General features: G+C 42.7%; 2 protein-coding genes across 3 annotated transcripts; one reads left to right on the plus strand and one right to left on the minus strand.

The window, feature by feature from the left end:
- Window positions 1-33: 33 nt before the first annotated feature.
- LOC135543526 (mitogen-activated protein kinase kinase kinase 2-like) lies at window positions 34-14,832 on the minus strand. Of its 2 annotated transcripts, XM_064970863.1 has the most exons (15): window positions 14,448-14,832; window positions 10,860-10,939; window positions 10,517-10,635; window positions 10,254-10,394; window positions 9,048-9,161; window positions 8,578-8,674; window positions 8,219-8,349; window positions 7,521-7,600; window positions 7,238-7,398; window positions 6,875-7,087; window positions 6,537-6,685; window positions 6,331-6,462; window positions 5,741-5,870; window positions 5,303-5,480; window positions 34-4,361 (listed from the first exon to the last, which is right to left on the minus strand). In XM_064970863.1, exons 2-15 carry the CDS (start codon window positions 10,909-10,911, stop codon window positions 4,142-4,144), a joined length of 1,917 nt encoding a protein of 638 aa, XP_064826935.1. In that variant the 5' UTR covers window positions 10,912-10,939; window positions 14,448-14,832; the 3' UTR covers window positions 34-4,141. The 2 variants fall into 2 exon arrangements, with proteins under 2 accessions (XP_064826935.1, XP_064826936.1); XM_064970864.1 differs by lacking the exons at window positions 10,860-10,939; window positions 14,448-14,832 and adding an exon at window positions 10,714-10,788.
- A 3,297-nt stretch (window positions 14,833-18,129) lies between these two features.
- On the plus strand, window positions 18,130-21,680 carry LOC135543528 (small ubiquitin-related modifier 1). The gene is made up of 5 exons (XM_064970867.1): window positions 18,130-18,264; window positions 18,888-18,962; window positions 19,984-20,061; window positions 20,188-20,259; window positions 20,536-21,680. Exons 1-5 carry the CDS (start codon window positions 18,253-18,255, stop codon window positions 20,602-20,604), a joined length of 306 nt encoding a protein of 101 aa, XP_064826939.1. The 5' UTR covers window positions 18,130-18,252; the 3' UTR covers window positions 20,605-21,680.
- The last annotated feature ends 1,302 nt before the right edge of the window (window positions 21,681-22,982 follow it).

Genomic DNA, 22,982 nt, shown 5'->3' on the forward strand with positions numbered 1-22,982 from the left:
GTGGGGGGGGGGAGTAAATCTTAGAAAAACAGGTGAAATAAATATATTTTATTATTTTCATTGTCATAATTATTAACACATCAAAGTGCCAACAGACTGACAGTCTCCCGACCCTTTTCCATCAAGAGGTCTCCTCTCTTCAGCATTCATTTAGAGGAGCCAATGGGCCTTAGCCTGGTCCCAGATCTGTTCTTGTTTACTCCATTGCTGTCATTTGACAAGCCAAAACAATGAGTGTCATGGAATTAGCATGATGGCACAAACAGACTGGCACTCAGGCTAAAGCCAATGGGGCTCCTGCCACCATTGTACCTCTCCTCAGGATCCAATCATGCATAAAATCTCCCATTTAAAAATAAAAAATAAAAATATATATTAAAAAATTATGCATACCACTGATATACAGTTCTGATATAAACAGGCTTATTGGTCACAAACCAAATAGAATTATAAACATGGCTTCTTTTACAATACACAGAAAACAAATGTGAGGGATATAAGTGTAATCTTTCTTTTTAAAAAGGGGTACATTTTTCAAATGTATACATTTGTACATTTTTTATTCTTCTTCAATTCTATCTTTTTTTTTTACAGTCTGAATGCGCAAGGCATTTTGGCCGCCCTCAGTGTCCTTTGAGCACAAATTGCAGTACAGACACAATCGCGCGCACACACACACACACACACACACACACACACACACACACACACACACACGAGAGAAGTGCTCACAGCACCTTGGAGTGGCAGCAGTGGCTTATAAAAAGCACATATTGTACCATATTGGTGTAGTTCGTCTGTATCTTGTTGGTTTTCAAGAAGCAGGGGAATAAATACCATGTGGTGAATTATCATACCGTATTTCAGTTCACTGCCTATTACTTTAATAGTCTTGCCCGAATCCCAAACCCACCTGTCCAATCCTCTCAGATCTACACAAGTAGGGAGCAGGGGCTAGGGATTGATTGGTTTGGGATTCAGGCCTCGTCTACCATCACTAACTAACAGTCTCTCTGAGTGGGGAGGTGTAATCAAACCAAGTGGAGGACAGCCACCCAGTCTGTGTTCAGAGTTGAAATAAGAAGTCAAGTCTATTCTAACAGGGGAGTGTGAGGCCACCTGGTGGTGAGAATGAAACATTACATTCCTGACTGTAAGATCCTTGTGCAACACAACCACACGGGGTCAATCACATACAACAGGTGCGCACGCACACGCACACACACAAGCAAAAGTATTACAATCAGTGTAAAAAATCTGTATAGTCTCAAAAAATGTGCAAAAAAGGTCATCGCTAACAACAGAAACAAAAGACAGACAAAAGACATGCTCAACAGAGTAGAAGTCCATCGTCCAATGAGTAACCTTGAAGAAGCGAGCGGTAGAGAACGCATTATGTACCAGTTTTAAATAGTGCATATGCGGTCCTCATTTCTGGTGAGAGTTGATCTCAGCGAGTCCCAGTGCTAATGGAAATGTTCAGTTTAATTTTTTACAGGCAACACAATGCAGGAGGGTAAAGGAAGGGGGTCGAACTTCTTGGGGACCAGCTTAGCTGATGATAACACTCACGGGTTGCCATTTTGCTTCTCAGAATAAAAGAAAACCAGAGTCAATAACCTTTCTTTTTCTTAACCAGCACTTCTTCAGCACGCGAGAGAGACCGGATTTAGTCCCTTGTGGTGCTATGGTTAAGGGGAGAAATGCTCCATCATTTTTCAGGCTAGTTGATCAGTAGGTTTCCCGAACCCCTCACACAAAAGAGCTTGTGTTTCCATACCTTGAGTACCTATGGGTTAGCTTACAGGCAATGACAACAACACCCCCTGGAGTCAAATAGACAGCCACTTCCATCATGAAATTAAAAAACACCTATCCTACTGCATCTAGAAAATATGGGTCAAATATATCTGACATTCTCTGTACCTGGCAGCACAAAACAGTTGGCACTGCTGTGATTTTCGATAAGTCTACTTGTTAGTAATGTTGAGGTGTGACTGAGTACAGCACTGGAACTAGGGATGGACATTGAAAAGAAATGTCTGAGTACTCTCATGCAAATAACTTTGTGTAACTGGCATTCAAACACAAAACAGGGCTGAAGGCAAAACAAGTTTGCAGTATGCCATCGATTGCTTCAATTCATGTTTTTTTTATGCTATATTTTCAGTGCACTTGACACACTCCAAACAATAAAACACATCTTAAAGTTTGAAATGTCATTTGAACCTGCTAAATAGTTGCATTTGCAAATTTCCAATGCAAATCTAGAATCGAGTCATCGAGCCCATCCCCAACTGAAACATACTGAAAACTGCTCTGGTGTGTGTGTGTGTGCGCAAAAGGAGTGTTTGAGAGGAGACATGACACAGCACATACTACTACAACATACCAGTACTTTCCTTCCCAAGGCATAGCAGGGCAAGAGGGCACAATAGTACCAGATGGTGTCCAACACTGTGGAGTATAACTGAGTATTCACCAGCACTGTCGAGTATTGATATTGGTATAATTGCAGAGCTTTTCGCTGAGTACTGTTCAGTGCAGTAGTATCTTAGTCAAGGTGTAAACTGGCTAACGTAGAGAGTGCTTCCGCGAAAAGTAGTACCTGATAATAACATACAGTATGCCTACAACTGAGTAACAAGCATCCTAATTGGCTAGCGGTTCTCCACTCTTCCGGTTTTAAAATGCCATAATGTACATTTTACCAATCAACTAAGGCCTGCCTAAACTTTGAGCAATCAACTGGCATCAGTACAACACAGCCAATCACAGAGCTCCAATGTATTTCTGTTAAGAACTGAAGCACCAAACCCATTATGATGAGCACTCTAGGTTTCTGCTTTGGTGTGTCTCGATTGTATCTGATCTGAGGTCAGTAAGAGTCCTATGACCCCTGGTGAGGAGAAGGCAGAGAACAGTGCCAAAACTGATCTAACACCAGTCTGATACAGAGAGAAAAAAGGCAGATCAGAGAGAGCAGACCAATTCGGCGCACCACTGGCTGAACCACACTGATAAAAACACTTGGATATGATCCAAACCGTAAATAGGCTGGTACCTGTCTGATGCTTAGCGAAAACGTTTCAACCAAAGACATGTTCCTACACGGCTAAAAAGGCACACGGCAAAGAACAAAGACTGGGAGGGGATTTGACAACAGACCCTGACAGACAGACGACCTGACTGACACAGCAGACAAGACAGACAGACAGACACTCACAATAGGTCGCAGGACAGACTGAAGTAAAGCGAGGGATCCAAGCAACAAAATGATTATATTTTTCATCATAGAATGTCTACAGTATAAGGAAGAAGAACCGTTGAGTTGTGGATGTTCTACACGGACTGAATGTGCAAGTGAGGGGGGAGCAACATAGGCAGCAGTGTGACAAGATGTGTGTGTGGGGGGGGGGTAGGAGTGTTCTCCTCACCCGGTGTTCTGGTTGTGGATTCGATACCAGCGTGCTATGGGTTTTCTGCTGTACATTCTGGGTCGAGTCAGGACCACACTAACCACCAAGGGTGCGTTCAGCAGGACACAACGTTGTGCGACGTTCAGATCGATATAGCATATAGAACAAACCTGCCTCTAAGACGTGTAGAGTAAGGAATCATTTTGGCTCTAATAATGCCATTTCTATCTGCAATGTTCCACAACATTTGCCTACTAAAAGTGGCCCAGATTATCATGATCATCACCTCAAATCTCCACTACGGTCCAGATCAGAATCACCGACATGGACTCAGTGAGCTGAAACACAGAGTGACTGAGTCCCACTCCACAATCAAAAGCAGGAGATATTAATCATAAAAACATTTTCAAAAAAGGTTATTTTGTCATCTTGGTTGGGAAACTTACCCTATTTCTGAAATTAAGGTGCAAATTTCTTTCTCGAAATGAGTTCATTCATTAATTCCTCCTTGCCAGTCTCCCAAAAACAGAGACGCAGGAGTTGTAGTCCCCACCTCTATCCACCTCATCCAATCACCAGATGGATACCTCCCACCAAGTCCTCTCTGGTCCAATGGGGGCTTTCTGTCTGGAGCTGGGAGGGCGGAGTCAGGGGGAGTCAGAGGCAGGGACAGCGAATCATCTAAGGCCATCTCTGGCAGTTCAGGGGTCAGGGGGAAGGGGCTAGTGAACAAAGATGTGCCTCAGAAGGTCATCGGCCGAGGGCCTCAGCTTGGTCTCCACGAAGATGCGCTTGAGGAAGTCGCGGCCGTGGTCAGAGACGTGGACGGGCAGCGAGGGGTTGGTGGGCTGGGTGGCGATCTTAAAGATGGCCGCCATGGCCTCGAACTCGGCCCAGGGGGGCCGCTGGGTCAGCATCTCTACCACCGTGCAACCCACACTCCTGGAGAGGACACCACTGACATTAGCCAACATCATCATCATCATCATCATCAACAGTTGACATGACATCCCACCAGTGTCGGCTGGTGGGAGGAGCTATAGGAGGACGGTCTCATTGTAACGGCTGGAATGGAATCAATGGAATGGTACCAAACACATCCAACATAAGGAAACTCCGTTCCATTAATTCCATTCGACATTAAAATGAGCTCGTCCTCCTATAACCCCTCCTACCAGCCTCCCACAATCCCCTCAACACATCAAGATCGTTATTGGTTCTCATCTTACCAAGATTTACATTGCAAAAAAAGGGAGACACTTTTTCTCAGTGGCTGTTACACTCGTCTACCAGATCCCCTCTCCTTTCTGAGCACTAATTTAAAGAGACTTCATTGGAAATCATATGGTCGAAACCTCTTAACGGTGCAGTTTGGTTATGATATTTCCACAATATGGAGGTCAAAATAAGTCTGAAACTGTACAAATTGTGATGAGCTTTTGGTGTAAGAGCGGTTTGAAAAAAATGGCTGGAATTTCAGCCTGTTTAGGTGGGATGGAACTTTTGGCCCACATGACAATGGGATCTGATTATAATAGACCAATGACTGGTCATCTGGGTAAGGGGGTGGGCTCTAGACCATCCTATTAGCCAATCAGGGCTGTCTATATAAATATCTTCATATGTGTGTTCCCTAACACCCACAAGATCAGACAGAGCAAGGGCGAAAGGAGGCTCAGGGAAATAAATGATTAAAAAAATAGTTATTTTAATTAAATAAACAGTGATTTATTAGGCATACAGTGATGATACATTTTTTTTTTTCTTTTTTTACAAAGACTGCATGTGGGCTTTAAGTCTCTGCCAGTGGTTTGAAAGAGAAGGAGACAAGGAGGTGGAAACTATTTTGCTGATAAGTCTGCCTCAGTAATAATCAGTCTTACCAGATATCAGCCTTCCTGCCATAGCCCTCTCCACTGATCACCTCTGGGCTCATCCAGTAGGGAGTACCAGTCACTGACTTGATCCCAGTTCCTGACAGACAGATGGTCTGTAGCCGCCTGCTCGCCCCAAAGTCCCCCAGCTTCACGTTTCCCACAGAGTCCCGCAGAATGTTGGCCCCTGGACAGAAAGATGGAGGAAAAAGAGGGAGGGACAGGAAGAGGTAAGGAGGTGGTTTTGGTACATTCTCTCATAAGAAACTACATTACCCAGAAGTCCCTGCTCGAGTTACAGCAACATTCCCCTCAATATCCATCAACATTCTGTCATAAGCACGACATGAACATGAGAACTCTATGAGTCATAATGGTTCTTCCTATCAGAATCCAGCAACATTGTATTCCAATATTCCATCCATTTATCCCTCTCTCATTCTGTACCTTTGATGTCTCTGTGGACGATCATGTTGCTGTGTAGGTAGGACACCCCCTCCAGGATCTGACGGGTGTATCGACGTGTCACGTTTTCCGTCAAGGCCCCGTACGACTTCAGCTGGTCTTTGATGGAGCCCTGGGGACAGAGGGTGATCATATGAGTGCAAGCAACCCGCGGGTCCATTCCAGGTCATCTTTACTGCAGCAGCGTCTCGCCGATCAGCAGTGAAACTTCACTGAAACAAATACAACCTGGAACGCAGCCTACGTCGCCACACTGGTGGACGGAGACAGGTTTGAGTTGGTCTAAGTTCAGTTATTCAAACATATACAGTGGGGCAAAAAAATGTATTTAGTCAGCCACCAATTGTGCAAGTTCTCCCACTTAAAAAGATGAGAGGCCTGCAAATAAATTCATTAAAAATCATAAAATCATTTTCTGGATTTTTTCCCCTCATTTTGTCTGTCATAGTTGAAGTGTACCTGTGATGAAAAATACAGGCCTCTCATCTTTTTAAGTGGGAGAACTTGCACAATTGGTGGCTGACTAAATACTTTTTTGCCCCACTGTACACTACACAACACTATACACTTACCCCGGGCATGTACTCCATAAAGATGGACAGAGTTCTCTCGTTGGAGTCTCGTAGGCAGCCGTAGTACTGGACGATCCGTTCATGGCACAAGTTCTTCAGTAACTGGATCTCACACTCCAGGGCACTTACCTCCTGCAGACAGACAAGATATGTTGAGTACACAGCGTACACAACTCTCGACCACACACAATCTCTGTTCCACTCACCTTGCTGGTCTCGGGACTCTCTGGGTCAAATTGGACCTGTTTAACAGCCAGCTCTCTGCCAGTGTCTGCATCGTAGCACAGGAAGACCCGGCCAAACGCACCCTGACCCAGCAGCTTACCTAGCCGCCAGTTAGTAGGGGCACGTGGAGCTGGACAGACATGGGTGAAATCAAATCAGGTCATTTGTGTGCGTTTATAAGATCTACACTGGTTGCAAAAGTGCTTAGCAGCTACACGGTCAGACCAGCTATCCTTCCACCCCCACATCGGTATTCTTCTCTCCATTCTCAATTTCTCCTTTCCCTCCCTATTGTCTCCCTCCATCCAGCTCTACTCACAGCGGCTGGGTGGGCTGATGTCCATAACGGAGAGGGTGGGGTTGGGCTCGATGTCGCTGCCCCTGCGTCTGCGACCCCCGGGCTCCTCCAGGTCTGGGGTGAATATGCTGCTGCCACTGCTGGTGCTGGGAGACTGCTCTGTGGGGCTGAAACTGACCGGGGAATGGAAGCCGTGGACCTGGGTCCGCCGCGCTCGGGGGAACGTCTTTCGCCCTGCAGGGGGGGGATGTGAGAGGGAGATTGACAGTAAACAACAATAGTTTTCTGTAATACTCTAAAAATAAAGAATCGGGACACCCGGATTTAAGGTTGAATTGACTGACTTTTGTTTTAGAGAGGGTGTGTTTTTGTTTGTTCCTTTACCATCACTGTAGTCCTGAAGGCCAAAGGAAATGTGGTATCGCCGTGGGTAAGTGCCCCCTTTCCCCGACTTCTCAAACACTGGAATATCATACTCTGGGTAAACTTGGTGGTTGTCTGGGTAGCTCTGTGCCCGGGGCATACGGGACTTAGGATAGTTATCACTGCAAGGAAATACAGGGAGAACACATGTTTTAAAAAACGGTTTGATTCAGAAGGTGAAATGTTGAAGGTTACCACAATGCATGCTGGCTATGTGGTTCTTAACTGGATGTCCACGACTCACCTGTCCAGTGGGCTGTCCAGTGAGGGACAACTCCCCGATGCGGAGTTCTCTGGACTGCTCATTGACAGAGGGTCCAGCATCTAGAAAGGAGAGATTGAGTTTGTGACTCTGCTGTCATTTGTCATATTCTGATGATGTTAATTAAAATGATCATAACAGTGGTAATGAAGGACAGTTACAAAAAGGCAAGAGTGTTGGGACTAGGCCTTAGTATGACTGTTCCTGACCTGGGCCCCTGTCTCTATCCCCAGTCTCTGAGGTGAGGTCATAGAGCTAGATAGAGGACTCATCTTTGTAGCTGTGCCATTATGGCGACTGTGACAGCATGGGCATCGCCATTGAGGCCATCTCCATTTTAAAGTAGTCCATTTTCATCTTTTGTGTATATATAAAAAAAAAAAAAAGTGAAGCTAATATTTGTGATTTTACTACCACCTGCAGTGCTGGAGTAAGGACAAAATTGTGTGTAATTCATTTATTATAGCCACTAGATGGCGGTGGCGTAGCTTAAAAGCCATTTACAAACCATAGGCAACCCAATTTGAAGAAGACAATGCTCTTATTAGTGGCTGATCGCTCCCAACCCATAGGAATCCCCAAACAGTTGACTACTTTAAAAATGGTGGAAGCCCTAAATGTCAATGCTATAGCAGGTTAGATGGCTAGAGTCCTCTATCAATCTCTATAGGTGAGGTTACCTGGTCCATGCTTTCTGGAATGAACTCTCCCTCGCTGTTAATGCTGGTGAAGGAGCCGTTTCTGGCCACCTGCTGGAGGGCATCGGGAATGTAGCCTGGAGGGGGAGAGCTGCGGTCCCCGGAGTGGGACCCTGGATGAAAGACAATTACACACATTTCTAGCTGAAGACTTACTACTAGACTGGTGGTGAAATACAAGGTGTTTTGGAAGCGTCTAATGCCATGAAGCAAATGGATTTGGAGAAAGAAAGAAAGTAATGGAAAGTATTTACTAGAAGGACAATTTCAGAGATTTAATTAAATGAATTACACACACAGATATAGTTGTCATTGAAAACACCACAGAGTTGATGACACACCTATCAAAGCCAGCATGCTTTTATTGTCTGTGGCCCTGAAGCGGGTGTTGTCCAGGTCTTCGTGTGGGGGCAGCAGGTCCATGCTGGACGTGGAGGTCTGAGAGGAGAAATTAAACACCATCCATCCATATCAAAACAGTTTTACTATACAACCGTTTCTTTTACAGAATAAAACAATGCTTTTATGTCAGCTTAAACAAAGGTCTCAAGATGATTCATTCAAGTAAATACTCAAGAAAGTGTGCTGAACATAGTGAGCTGTTGATGGGTCAATCAGTCAGTACAGCAGTATGCTATGGATTGTGTGCAATTCCCTACAGTCACTATGCTGTGATCTGGTCTGGGCCCATATCCACCAAGCCTCTCAGAGTAGAAGTAATGATCTAGGATCTGTCCTCGTAATCGTATTCATTATTATCCAAAAGGCTCAACTGATCCTAGATCAGCACTCCCAACTCTGGGGTCCTAACCTGAGAGGAGGCCTGGAGCACCAGGAGGATCTTCAGGCTCTTCATGTGGACGCTGCGATCCAGCAGCTCCACAGCCTTGTCCAGGTCATCCTGAGTGGTCAGAGGAATCACCAGCTGGGAGGGAGGAGGGGAGAGAACCACAGAGAGGGAAACAGACAGATCAGCTTGGAAGAAGAGGAAGAAACGGCAGCAAGAGAAGGGAGTGAAATAGAAAAGAAAGGTGTTGGTAGTTTCTTACAGAACAATTCATTCTCTCGCTTGATTGGCTTTTGGTGCTTATTTGACTGCCAGAGATCAACATTGTGACTAGGGGCTGGGCTATATGGCCCAAATATCATATCACGGTATTTAAAAGAATATTGAACGGTATATAAAGGTATTTTATGTTATGAACAATAAAGTTCTACATTTGCTTTATGTCCCTAGAGTGGCAACACATACATTCTAAGTGATTTCAATTTGTTTTTCTCCAATCTGACTTTTTTATACTGTTCAATTCAACCCAAAATAAGTTCCTGCATTTTAATCAATTTCTGCATTTCCTGCACTCATTTGAGATCTAGCCATTAGCGGCAAACACAATAAATGTACTGGCCAGCTAACTAGCCATTAGCGGCAAACACAATAAATGTACTGGCCAGCTAACTAGCTGTTTGCTGATGTAAGAAACACAAACTAATGGTGTGATTATAGAACACTAGTGGATTTATATTAAGAAGCAAAGTAAAAACATCATAGCTGTCATCAACATCATTGATGTTGACCATGCAGCATTGACCATGCAGCATTGACCATGCAGCATTGACCATGCAGCATTGACCATGCAGACTGAACATGCAGACTGAACATGCAGACTGAACACAAGTGTCTCACGGTTTATTGTATTCTTTTTTTGCAGTTTATTGTAGTATTATTATGAACAAAAGAAATACACATGCAAGTGTCTTGTGGTCGAGGAACAACAAATGCGCTCCTTCAGGGGCAGGGGCTAGGTCTGTGTGGAAAGCGGCACGGAGAGAGATGACTCAAGTAGCGAACTATAACGGACGTTACTCACGGTGTATCACAAACCAAACATTCAAATACCGTTATAGAAGGTAAAGTTAAAAACAAAACTAGTCGGTGCATCAACACCAGTACATCGTAAAATACGGTATACCGCCCAGCCCCACTGTGACTTGGTGATGATGTTATCGTGATAAGTACCTCATTGTTGGTGTAATGAAGGTCCATGGCCTGACCGAAGGCCACTTTGGCTTTGTTCCCCAGGTCATCCAGCCTGACTGGGCGAAAGAACTGCAAGATCCGCTTCTCCCCTTTGAACTCAAACTTCACTCGCACATCGTTCTGTAAAACACACACAACACACTCCAACATTCATGAGAGGAAAGAGGATGAGAAAGAGAAGTGCCATTCATTGTATTGAGACTATTCTCTGATGAGTGCCAAGTGGAGGCAAGTGGACAGACCTGATTTTTGGGTGAAGAGGCCTTGGGTTTTCCCAGGTCAGATAGGGTCATGGCAGGGCGGCTAGAGCGGTGCAGTTCGGCCAGGTCCTGCATTATAGAGTTCAGCGCCTCCTGTTCATCTGTTTGGGGCAGGTAGAAAGCTCAGAACAGAAAACACAGAATAGAAGCCATAGAACATTCTCTGTTGTTTGATGTACCTTTCTTAGCCATGGAACCGAGAGTATTGCAAAGCATTCCCAGGGCACCTTAAATGATCAAATATGGCCTAGTGTCATGACAGTTCCGATGTATTACAACTGTGTCTATGTGTTGGGAGAAAGTGTGTGGGAGGATGTACACATACTCATTTTGACACGTTGATTCACCCAGGAGTCCAGGATAGAGGATTCTCCCATCAAAAGGGGTTCCTTTCTCCTGTAAAATCTGAGTATTGCACACAAACATAATGAGTCACTCACTAGCAAACTGATTCACACTAGAATCATTCTGCATTTCTAGCTAAATATTGTTTACATTGGGTCGTGCCATTTGATTTCATTCACTTTGTTTCCGCACTCTTTTTCATTTGAATGAAACTTTCTATACATAATTTGCCCCTGGTCGAAGTGGTCAGAAAGTTACTTTTTGGACCTGAATGCAAAAACATTTAGGAGATCAAGGTGCTTAAAGATGACACATTTTGCACACCTCCACCCTACCATGAGGCATCCATGTCATCATCACCGGAAAAGATAAACAGTTCAGTTTGAAATACATTTTAAAGCTTACAAACAGGGTTGTCAAACTAGTTTAATAAAAGTGTACGCGCTTTAACATCAATTATCTAAAAACGTGTATTTTACACCCTATTGTACATCATCTGTGATGTTTGTGTTGTGCCCACCATCAGTTGAGACACAGCATGCTCTTGAATACAGGGTGGGTGTGATAAATGTACTAAAATGGGAATAACATTTTATTTTCAACTTTCAAAATGGTAGCAGAAAGATGATTGGAGGTCCACACATCAAAGAATGTTGACTTTAATGGAAATATAATTTGTTTTAAATTATACCGTCAGTCCTCCATAGGAAACCTATTGAAATCACAGCAATATAGATAATAGAACCGACATTGCCATTTAAGTTGACATTCAACGGTGGGTGGACCAGCTGCCATCTTTGTGGCAGTAAATGGAAGTAAAAATGTCATTTCAATTTAAATGCCAAAGATGCACCAGTTAAATTGCAGTGGTCTGAATTATATATATATATATATATATGATTGACATGACACCCACCCTGTATTCAAAAGTATTCTGTGTATCAACCGATGGCAGGCACAACACAAACACCTCAAATGTAAAATAGGGTCTAAGCTACAACATATGTGAAAATTTTGTTTTTATAAAATCAGATTTTACTTGTTTTTTGATCATTGATGTTCAAGGTTAAAAATATTTGTACTTTTTTTCATTCAAAATTAAGAAATGTCTAAATATGCAACAAACAAAAAAATAGCAACATGCAACAATGTCTAAGCTTTTACTGAGTTACAGCTCAAATGAGAAAATCAGTCAATTGAAATATACTGAACAAAAATATAAATGCAACATGTAAAAGTGTTGGTTATATGTTTCATGAGCTGAAATAAAAGATCTGATCATTGTTAATGAGCATTTCTCCTTTGCGAAGATAACCTTTGCGAAGATAATCCATCCATCTGACAGGTGTGACCAGTTTTGTCACAACACAATGCCACAGATTTCACAAGTTGAAGGACCATGTAATTGGCATGCTGACTGCAGGAATGTCAACCAGAGCTATTACCAGAGAATTTAATGTTCATTTCTCTACCAAAAGCCACCTCCATCATTTTAGAGAATTTGGCAGTACATCCAACCAGCCTCACAACTGCACACCACATGTAATCAGGCCAGCACCGGACCACCACATCCAGCTTCTTCATCTGCGGGATCGTCTGAGACAGGCCATCCGGACTAGCTGATAAAACTGGGGACTATCTGTCTCATTCTGATTGGCTGGGCCTGGCTCCACAGTGGGTGGGACTGGCTAACAAGTGGGTGGACCTATGCCCTCCAAGCCACCTGCCCAGTCATGCAAAGTCCATAGATTAGGGCCTAATGAATTTATTTCAATTAACTGATTTCCTTATATGAACTGTAACTAAGTAAAATCTTAGAAATTGTTGCGTGTTGGGTTTATATTTTTGTGCAGTAGAAATTAATCAGGCCTTAATCTATAGATGTCCCATGACTGGGAATACAGATATGCATCTGTTAGTGATACCTTTAAATAAAAAATAAAAAAATGGGCCTCGGGATCTTGTAGCGGTATTTTTGTGTATTCAAATTGCCAATCAAATGCAATTGTGTTCGTTGTCCGAAGCTTATGCCTGCCCATACCATATCCCCACCATGTTGGAGATACTGCCAAATTCTCTAAATCGATGTTGGAGGCGGCTTATGGTAGAGAAATTAACATTAAATTCTCTGCCAACAAATGTTGAATAAAATTTGATTTTATTATATTTCATTACATTCTCTGCCGATTGTCCAGTGGTATTGGTCCTTCAGCTGGTCAAAATATCAACAGAAAAGTATTATTAAACAGACTTCAAAACATGGGTCTGTGTGTGTGGCAATCAAAATATGTTTGATTATGTGCACAAGATGGAAGTACATGCACTCATTCATACTAATAGGTCTTTTCATGGTCTTGCATGTGGCAGGTTATAGAAAATTCAACTTCAGTAAGTTAGGTAAACAATAGTTTCCTGTGTATATTTTAACAAAACAAATGTGAGCAGCTGAAAGACCAACCACACAGGCAACTGGTAGAGTAAGTTCAAATATAATTTTATTCGACATTCTGGCTGTCAGGAAAATGTCCACGATTTTGCAGTACTTTGTTTCATACTGTATACCAATAATTGGTATCAAAGTCTGATTTATTTGGCAATGTAGGTGTATGTATAATTCCACAATAACAGTGTGACAAACTTTTTCACGTTAAAATGTCAAACAAAAAACAATTACAAAGCTAAACAAACCATTGAACTTTACGCACAATGACTACTTTTAATTTTCACAAAAACACATTTTGAAGAACAGTGCAGATGTAAACTTTGGTAACAGAATGACGGCTTGTGCCATCGTTCTGTTACTAAACTTTGCATCTACACTGTTTTTTTTAAGTGAATGTGTTTATGTAAAAACGTTCAGTGGAAATTGTTAAAAGTAGTTAACGTTAGTCCTTTCTGAGTCTCAGCGTCACTGTTACTTACAGTGTAATTGCCCGTATGCAAAATTGGTCAAATTTGTGCACCCCTCTACCTACTAAAATGTTTTAGCATTCTGACCACCTCCACCATTGGCAAATATAGAAAGGTGTCATTTAAGCCAAATGGGGTGCGGTCAAAAAGTGATTGAAATCAAATGGAACGAACCCATATGAGGCTGTCGTTCAAGCTATTTAGTAATGCAAGCTTATCTAGCTACTTGAGCTGTAACATTCGGATCTATGCCTATGGTCATAAACTAGCCAAACACTGCAATCCATATCAACACGACACCCTAAATTATTAGCTTGCACAGCTAACCAGTCGGTTCATGACAGAAGTTGACAGCTAGCTAACGTGTTAGTTGGTTATCGACGTAGACATGCATCTGTGCTAGCAAACTGATATTATTTGATAACAATTAACAATTTGCAAACGACAGCTAACGTTAGATTACATCGCCTGACAGGGAAGTTGTCGAGTTAGCTGGTTGACATTAGCTAACTAAATGTTTTCCACGATTAACTTGCTTGTTACCGATACGTAGCTAGTTAGCTACGTGACGTGAGCCACACACACATCGTGCAAATCAATAGGACAGGTACTTTATTTCTGTAAATTGTAACGGTTAACTCAAATGTTTCTGATTTACCTGGGTGGATTCTGTATCTTCACTTCCTCATCCACAGGGCCAGCGACAAGAGCCCCGGCCCCGCGGATAGCGGTCTTTGAGAAAGCAGAAGTTTAGAGTCCGCTTCGAACTTTACTTGAGTCCAAGGCCCCGAGTTTCAGGCCAAGATATCACTAACGCTTGTGTTGTGCAAGATGCTCTTCGACGTGAAAACTGACAATGGCGATGTGAACTAATTAAAACAAGCATTTGAATATCTATCCGTTGACGAAAACTTAATCCACACGTCTGTTTGATTTATAAAGCGAGCTACATGAAAACGGTTCTACCAACACAGCTCAGCTGCAATCTTCCCCCAATAATAACAGCAAGCCTAGTTGGAAGAGTCCAACCACAACACAAGTTTGTTGATGTCAGAGAAATGTGTGTGTGCTTCTGGTTTCGTCATCAAAATATGTGGTCGTTCGATTTGGCTGTCAGATTAATAACACAGACAGAAGGGGTAACCTTGAAAATAAAAACAGAGTTATATATATATATATATCTTTGTTAATAACTTGCACTCCTAGTGCTGCACTTCATAGTTAAAATGACCATACAATATTATAGAAATCTCACATTATTCAGTTTTGATTCATAATAGGTCAGAATGCATTGCTATGCACCTCCTATCTCACTATGTGCATTGCTATGCACCTCCAATCTCACCATGTGCATTGCTATGCAACTCCAATCTCAATCTCCCAACGTTGTTGCAATTTAACCCTGGCATTCACACTTGGGCAATACAATTTAGCTTCGCCAGCAGGAGACCTGGTGGCACTGAAGAAGCAACCAAAAGTACTTAAATAATGTGTAATGTGTATGATTTTGTGCATGAAATGTGTGTAATTGTTTTTACTCCAACATTTCAAATTCCAGGTTGCTTCTTCAGTGCCACCAGGTCTCCTGCTGGCGAATAGTTAGTGATGCAAAGGCCGAAGCACAAAATTAAAAGGACTCTTATTTAGAAGAACAAACGATTCACTTTCTGTGGAAACATAGGAAGGACTACTTCTGTGGGAGAGGTATGGGGGATGATTAAGAGGATGAGTGGGGTCAGACGAGATCGGGATCTCCCTGTGCTGAAAAGTGGGTAGACTGTTGCAATGAGAGACATGGAGAAGGCAGAGATGATAGCTCAGACTTTTGTGAAGGTGCACAGCACAAATAATCTAACGGAATAGGGACAGCGTTGGAAAGAGAGGGTCAGAGGAGAGAAGGATGAGATGTGTTCCATCATGGGAAAAGTACTGGGCCTTTACAATAACGTGTGGGAGGACGGAATACGGAAACCAGGGAAAGACCCTATTAATCCATCAAGTTATAGACCGGTAGCGTTGACATCTCCTGTCTGTAAACTTATGGAAAGGAGGATAACAGAAAGGCTGACGTACTTCCTGGAGAGCAGAGGACTAATGTCACCAGGTCAAAGTGGGTTCAGGAAAGGCAGGGGAATGATGCATCCTGTACTGGGTCTAGTCAATCATATGGAAGGCACAGGCAAATAAGGAGGTGGGGTAGCCATTTTCTTTGATTTAGAGAAGGCCTATGATATGATGGGGAAGGGGGGCCTGCTTATCAAACAGGATAGCATGGGGGTTGGAGGAAGGGTTTTTAACTGGATAAAGGACTTTCTTTTTGGACTATCAATACAAGTGAGTGTGGTGAGTTGCATGTCAGAAAGTTACGAGGTAGTTAATGGTACCCCCCCAGGCAAGTGTGATTAGTCTTTTGTTGTTCTCCGTTATGATTGATGATGTATTCATCAGGTGAGATCAGATATTGGGAAGTGATTGTTTGCGGATGACGTGGTGCTGTGGAAGAGAGGGAGGAAAATTCCCCATACAGCCGAGAGAGTTCAAGAAGCGATCAGAGAAGTTGAGCAGTGGTCTCTCAGGTGGCGCATCAAGTTCTCAGTTGAGAAAACACAGACTGGGTTTTCTACTGGAAGGAATATTCAGGAGGAAATATACCTGAAGCTCTACGGGAGGAAGGTGGAGACGGTGGAAGTGTTCAGGTTCCTGAGGCTCTGATTTGACACTCGAATGACATGGGCAGAACATATTAACACAGTAGTTAGCAAAGAAAATCAAATCTTGAATGTGATGCGTTGCCTGTCAGGAATGGAGTGGGGGGGGGTTCGGATAGAAGGGCGTTAAAAACGTTATATATAGCAATATCAAGGTCATCACTGGACTATGGTACAGTAGCATATGCATCAGCAGCTCTGACATCTTTAAAAAAGCTAGACGTAATCCAGGCTCAAGCTCTAAGAATATGTTGTGGAGCAGTCAGACATTGCTCGTCCTAGTATTTCTATATTTCTTAACTCCACTCTTTGACTTTAGATTCATGTGTATTGTTGTGAATTGTTAGATATTACTGCACTGTTGGAGCTAGGAACACAACCACCCGCAATAACGTCTGCTAAATATGTGCATGTGACCAATAAAATTTGATTTGATTTGAGAGATGCCTTTAAAGATGAGAAGACAATCACTAACCATGATATATTGGGTAAATCCTCAAGGACATAAGGTCACACAACCTTCTAGAAAAGAAGGTGCTCCTAGAGTCCTGGGAGCATAAACCTGATCTGAATACAAGTTTTGGGTGGTTAGGTAAGGGCATAGTGAGAGAGGCGGGGCTGTTTGGGAAGGAGTTCAGCCCCCCTGTGGGGGGGTACTATGCTGCCTTGAATATACTCGATTCACTGATGGATCTAAGGACCCTAAAACAAGGAGGACAGGTGCAACTTTTAGTGTTCCTGAGTTTCAGGTGGCAGTGACAAAAAGAGCAACGGATCATTTATCTGTTTACACAATGGAGTTGCTGGCCATACTCTTGGCTGCAGAGTGGGTGGAGGAGGTGAGGCCAGACAGGGTAGTCAACTGCTCTGACTCGTACAGCACTGACGAGCTTAAATCAATTTCTGTCACAAAGCAGACAAGATGTCTTGTCTGAGATTTTGTAGTGCCTGTTTAGGGTGAGACAGAGGTGGTTATTTGTGAGGTTCCTCTGGGTACCAGCTCATGTAGTTGTAGCGGGGAATGAGGAGGTGGATGATCTCGCCAAGCAGGCTCTCTAACATCCTAATGTTGATACGGACATGTCAATCAGTTAAGCATAAGCTAAGTGTTAATAAGAACAGTGGCAAAAAATAAATGGCAATGTGGAACAGGGAGGGAAAGAGAAGAAACCCGTGTAAGATCCAGGAAAGCTGGGGGGCAGGGATGTCCTCAGGTTGAGAAGAAGGGAGGAAAGTGTAATCACAAAGCTGAGACTGGGACACACAAGGCTCAACAGTACATTGAAATTGGTAGGAAAACATACAACTGGGAGATGTAAACACAGTCAGGAACATGGGGACAGTGGAACACATGCTACTTCAGTGTCAGCAACATGGGAGGGAAAGGGGAGTAATTGAATTTAAGGAGTAATGGTGTTGAAGAGCCAAGCTTAAGTGAACTGCTGAGAAAATCAACAGAGGTGTAGTGTTTAATTATGTACTTAGTTTCCTTATAAGTTAAGGAGACGAGAATAATTGGTAGAATTGAGCACTTCCCTGTCTTTGGTCCACACTCCAGTCCAGCTCGGGGCGGTAAAGAACCTTAAAGTTGGTTCCCAACCGCCATATAAAAACCACAGACAAAGAAGACTATTCACTTTCCGGGTCAGTTTATTAATGGTACCTGCTTCTCAAAACAGCAAAAATCCCGAGGCAGTGTTTACATTTTTAACTTAACGTTTTGTGGAATAAAATAAACATCACAAGAGCAATACCATGTCAGACACGGTAGGGGCACGGTTTAACTAACGTCTTGCTTGTCCCTGAATTGGTTGAAGAGACAATAATACTTGAGCAATGCTTGCTAGCTACGTTAGCCGCTATGTGGGCCGAGATGAGTAGTGTTTGCTAACACAAGCTATCTAGCTAGCTACTGTAGGTAGCAAGATCGAAAATAGTGCCACTGGCTATACACGAACGGTATGACATTAGGTTTTATTTTTTCAAAAATGTAACTAGTTATATGTCACATGGCTTTCCATTTGGTATACTACGTAACCTTGCCGGCAGGTAGCCAAGTGTTGGGCCAGTAACAGAAAAGGTTGCTGGATCGAATCCCTGAGCGGACAAGGTAAAAATCTGTCGTTCTGCCCTTGAACAAGGCAGTTAACCCACTGTATCCTGGTAGGCCGTCATTGTAAATAAGAATTTGTTCTTAACTGACTTGCCTAGTTAAATAAAGGGAGAAAAACAATTCTCTAACTTATTCTGTTTAGGTGACCATGGAGGGATTCATGACATGTTGACAGTGCAGTAGGCTGGCTGACTATGCTGATGTAATGTTGTATGTATATGTCAATGGGACACTTTTCTTACAGGAGTCTAACGTTGCTCATTTCTGTATATTCCAGGAGACAAAACCCTCAAGTGGAGATGGAAGTGAAAAGAAAGATGGAGAGTACATCAAACTGAAGGTGATTGGTCAGGTAAGAGAATATGGAGAAGTGTGGATGCATCTCAGACAGGAGTTCCCTTCCTTGCCTCTTCCTTTGCTAAATGTGTTTAATATGAAAGGACAATGGGGGAGCCATAGGCCTTTTCTCATTTGGGCAAAATTCTGTACTCCCCTCCGCCCTCCTCCGAAACTGATAAGTGGTTGAGGAGAGTGTCAATGTGTTAGTTGGCAAATAGAAGAGGGTCCTCCCTTCCTCGATAGCCTCCTTTTGGCAAGTAAGGGCAAGCTAAGATTTGTATAATGCTCATTGTTCATTCTGTGGCAAAAGTGTATCCTACCTTCGAGGACGAGTTTTGAAATCTGCCACACCCCCTTTGAATAAGCTATTGTTTTCTCAAAGGAGAAAAGCATGCAAACATTTTAAAAGGATAAGTAGCATGTTTTTTATCTCTAAAATGTCTTTCACAACTAGCTAAATTCATTTTTTTTATCACTATACATTTATTTTGTGATTCTGCCCTGTAAATGTCATTTGCATGATGACACACCATTAGTCTCATTTCATACAAGTGCATATCTGTCCACTTTCCATCTCCTCGCCGCCTCTCCTGGATTACCTTTTTCAAAAGGAGGACAGAGGAGAGAGGATGCAGGAGTTGAGTAAAACCAATTGAGTTGAAGACACATCCTGGACTTAAAATCATTTTAAATGGGAATTCTACATTGATCTTGCTATTTAGTCTGGGACTAGTGTACTAGGATCTAGTACAACTCCCGTCCTCGAGGGCCTGATTGGTGTCACACCTTTTCTCCATCCAAAGCCAACACAGCTGATTAATAAAATTGCCTTCTAAACTGAAGATCATGATTAGCTGATTGGAGTCAGGTGTGTTGGCTGGGGCAAAACTGTGACACCAATCAGGCCCTCGAGGACTGGAATTGCTCACCCCTGATGGTGGCTGGGAAAGTTCCCCTAGAAGCTTGGCACACAAGACTGAGTTGTGTTCACCAGTTAGGCAAAACAAAAGGCCTAATTCTATCTTTACTTTCAGGACAACAGCGAAATTCACTTCAAAGTGAAGATGACAACACATCTAAAGAAGCTAAAGGAATCATACAGTCAAAGACAGGTAGAGTGGTAGTTATGAAGCCCAACGATTGTCCCATCTCATTTTGACAATGTGGGTCAGAACTTCAGAATGAAAATCTTCATGTTCCCAGTATCTGATGCAACCATGTGTGATTCCTTCCTGCAGGGTGTACCAATGAACACCCTAAGGTTTCTTTTTGAAGGACAGAGAATCTCAGACAACCAAACCCCCAAAGAGGTACCCCACCCATCCCTCTTCCCTTGTATCATCCATACAACCACTAGCCTGTGTGCCAGGCTGTTTCTCTGGCCAAACCCTTATGGAATGGCAATTCCAGGCATGAACAGACTGGCACCCAGGTTAAACAACCACCACTGTGTCTCTTAAAATAATAATTTTGTATTTTATTACATTTTAAGTGACATTTCAATTTGTTTTCTGTAAACCTTGAACATGCTTGCAGATAAACCTTCCCCTGCATCGATGTCTGACTTTCTTTCTCTCCCTCCCCAGCTTGGAATGGAAGATGAGGATGTCATTGAAGTGTATCAGGAACAGACCGGTGGACTTTGGAATGATTAGACTTGCTATATATTTTTTTCTCATTTAGAATTTTGTATGTATTTTGCTTTTGAGCTTTGCACCATCTGGATCACACACTCTATTGGGGCTTCCATGTGCGAGGGCACAAAGAACGACTGTGTTAGAGTGGATAGACGATCTGTTCTTTCTCCTTTTAAACACCTCGCACAATCATTTCTTCTCCCTCCTTTACAATGCAGGTAACATTGTAGTGCAGACAGTGTCATGGCTGAATGTCCCCCTATTGAGCGATGACACGCATACAATGACTGGTTTTCTCTAGACTCTGCTGCACACGCCTCTTTCGCACCTAAAGTTGGAATATACCACCTATGAATGCTAACGCATTGTTTTGAATCTGTTTAACAATCCCAGTTTCCTACCATTGCTGAATATGGTCTAATGATATTTATAATATAAACTGTTTTTATGATCATGATGTATATTTTGCATCCAGCATGTGTGTAATAATTATTCACGTCGGGTTCCCCCAACTGGTGGGATGAATTTTGCCCGTGGGTAATTTTATTTTCCCGCGGCCCAAAAACATTTTTAATTGTTGGACATAAGACTGTAAAAACACCAGCAAGCCTGCTACAAGTGATTTTAATTTAGGATATCTGTTTCAAAGACATATGTGATCATATACAAATGTAAGCCAGGCTTGAAATGATTGTTTTAGTCAAATATATCTGGGCTTCTTGGGGTCAATTTGCAGTCTACAAATAATTTGTAATTATGTTTTGGCCCCTTGACCATCTGTTCCAAGAAAAAAATCAGCCCGCAGCTGAATCTAGTTGATGCCTTTCCTAGGTGTTATTTTTATTTGAAATATGTTCAAGTTCAGATAAATTCAAGGTGTTAGTTTCACTCTGTTTAATCTCTGGCCTCTAATTGGACTTAAATATTTTTTGTTTGTCTGTCCTTTTATCAAAATATGTCTTGCTGTGAACCACAACAGTAGTCACACACAGTAAAGTCAATGCAACAAATTACTCCTTGTGGAGGCAATGATCCGGATGGTTTGAAGCAGATAACGTTTCTTTTTTTGAATAAAATGTTTAACAAAAACAGGACTGATAGTTTGACACGTGTATACCATTGCAGACCAAACAATAATGTTCTGAATTAGGACTGCAGGTTGGATTCCTGTCCACCAGAGTGCGCTCTCGCCATATTTATGACAAGTCGTGAGTGAGTATTTATTTGACATCTCACATTGTGATACATTTATGAAAACAACTTTGGCCATGTACATAGTCACATGCAGAGGCAATTTACCGTGCTGCCTATCCTCCATTCAAGGCCTTGGACAATGGAAAAAGCGAAATTATAATCTTAAAAGAAATGTCCAGTGTGGGGTTGGTTGTGATTAAAAAATCATGTTGGTTGGAAATGTCACTTTTACTCCAATATGTAGCAGTGATGCTTAATGTATGTTTACTCACTATCTTAACTTGAAAAGGCAAGTGTGGAACTGTAGAGTGGGAGGTTCCTCATGCGTACATCGCTGCAGAAGGAGTGAATATTTATTTGTAAAGCGTCCGATTTCATGGAGGCCCAGCGAAGGGAGAATGGCGTGGAGTCTGAAGGGGGGAAAGGAGGAGGTGGGGGAGTAGAGTCATTGACCAGTGACAGGGTAAGAGAATCAGCAGAGAGAGTGGGGGGGGGGGGTGTAGGGTAGGCAGAGAGAGACTACGGGTCAGGTCAGTAAACTGTGTGTGTATCAGTCCCAGGGTCCAGGCCCTGGGTTAAGACTGCCTGGAGGAGATCTGGTTTCTAAACCTGGGATACCTCACAGTGGCAAAACATTACCAGATGTGGGCCAGCCAGGAGACTGGGGGGGAGGGGATGGTGTGTGAACTCACGATATGAAGAGTGAACGTGTCTCTGCAATATATCAACTCAGTTACAGCCTTGTGCTGATGCCATTGTGCTCGCAGAACACTGAAAGTTGCCCAAATTTGTGGATCCTGACCCACCCAACCGTGACCAGTTACATCACCTTATAAAAATGTGAACCACAGCAAGAGATAATGACCTAAAATTAGCTTGAGGTTTTGTCGGGTTAACGTGCAAAAAGTCCATACTCTTTCAATCAGATTACGTTGACTGCAGGCATCTGTCCTTGATTGGAGACTGCAATATCATTTCCGTCTTTGCAACAGTTTTAAAGCAAATAAGACAGCAATAGTATGTTTTTCCCCAAACATTCTTCATATTGTTCAACAAAATCATGTCCGCTTGTTGGATTAAGTACTCTTTGTTTTCCGTTGAACAAATGCAACAGTAACACGGTACAACGCACATTCAGGTGACTATTGTATGTCTACTGACACTCCAGTTGAACACAACACGTAATAGATACAGAACAGATG

The sequence above is a fragment of the Oncorhynchus masou genome, chromosome 7 (assembly GCF_036934945.1).
Source record: "Oncorhynchus masou masou isolate Uvic2021 chromosome 7, UVic_Omas_1.1, whole genome shotgun sequence".
NCBI lineage: Eukaryota > Metazoa > Chordata > Actinopteri > Salmoniformes > Salmonidae > Oncorhynchus > Oncorhynchus masou.

Excerpts from the sequence above, each read along its gene's own strand:
- LOC135543526 (XM_064970863.1), bottom strand. The coding sequence starts at position 10,911 with ATGGGAGAATCCTCTATCCTGGACTCCTGGGTGAATCAACGTGTCAAA. Across the intron at positions 9,162-10,253 it reads TTCATTACACCAACAATGAG|CTGGTGATTCCTCTGACCAC; the intron begins GTACTTATCACG and ends CCTCCCTCCCAG. Across the intron at positions 8,350-8,577 it reads AAGCATGCTGGCTTTGATAG|GGTCCCACTCCGGGGACCGC; the intron begins GTGTGTCATCAA and ends TCTTTCATCCAG.
- LOC135543528 (XM_064970867.1), top strand. Across the intron at positions 18,963-19,983 it reads AACTGAAGGTGATTGGTCAG|GACAACAGCGAAATTCACTT; the intron begins GTAAGAGAATAT and ends CTTTACTTTCAG. Across the intron at positions 20,260-20,535 it reads ACAACCAAACCCCCAAAGAG|CTTGGAATGGAAGATGAGGA; the intron begins GTACCCCACCCA and ends CTCCCTCCCCAG.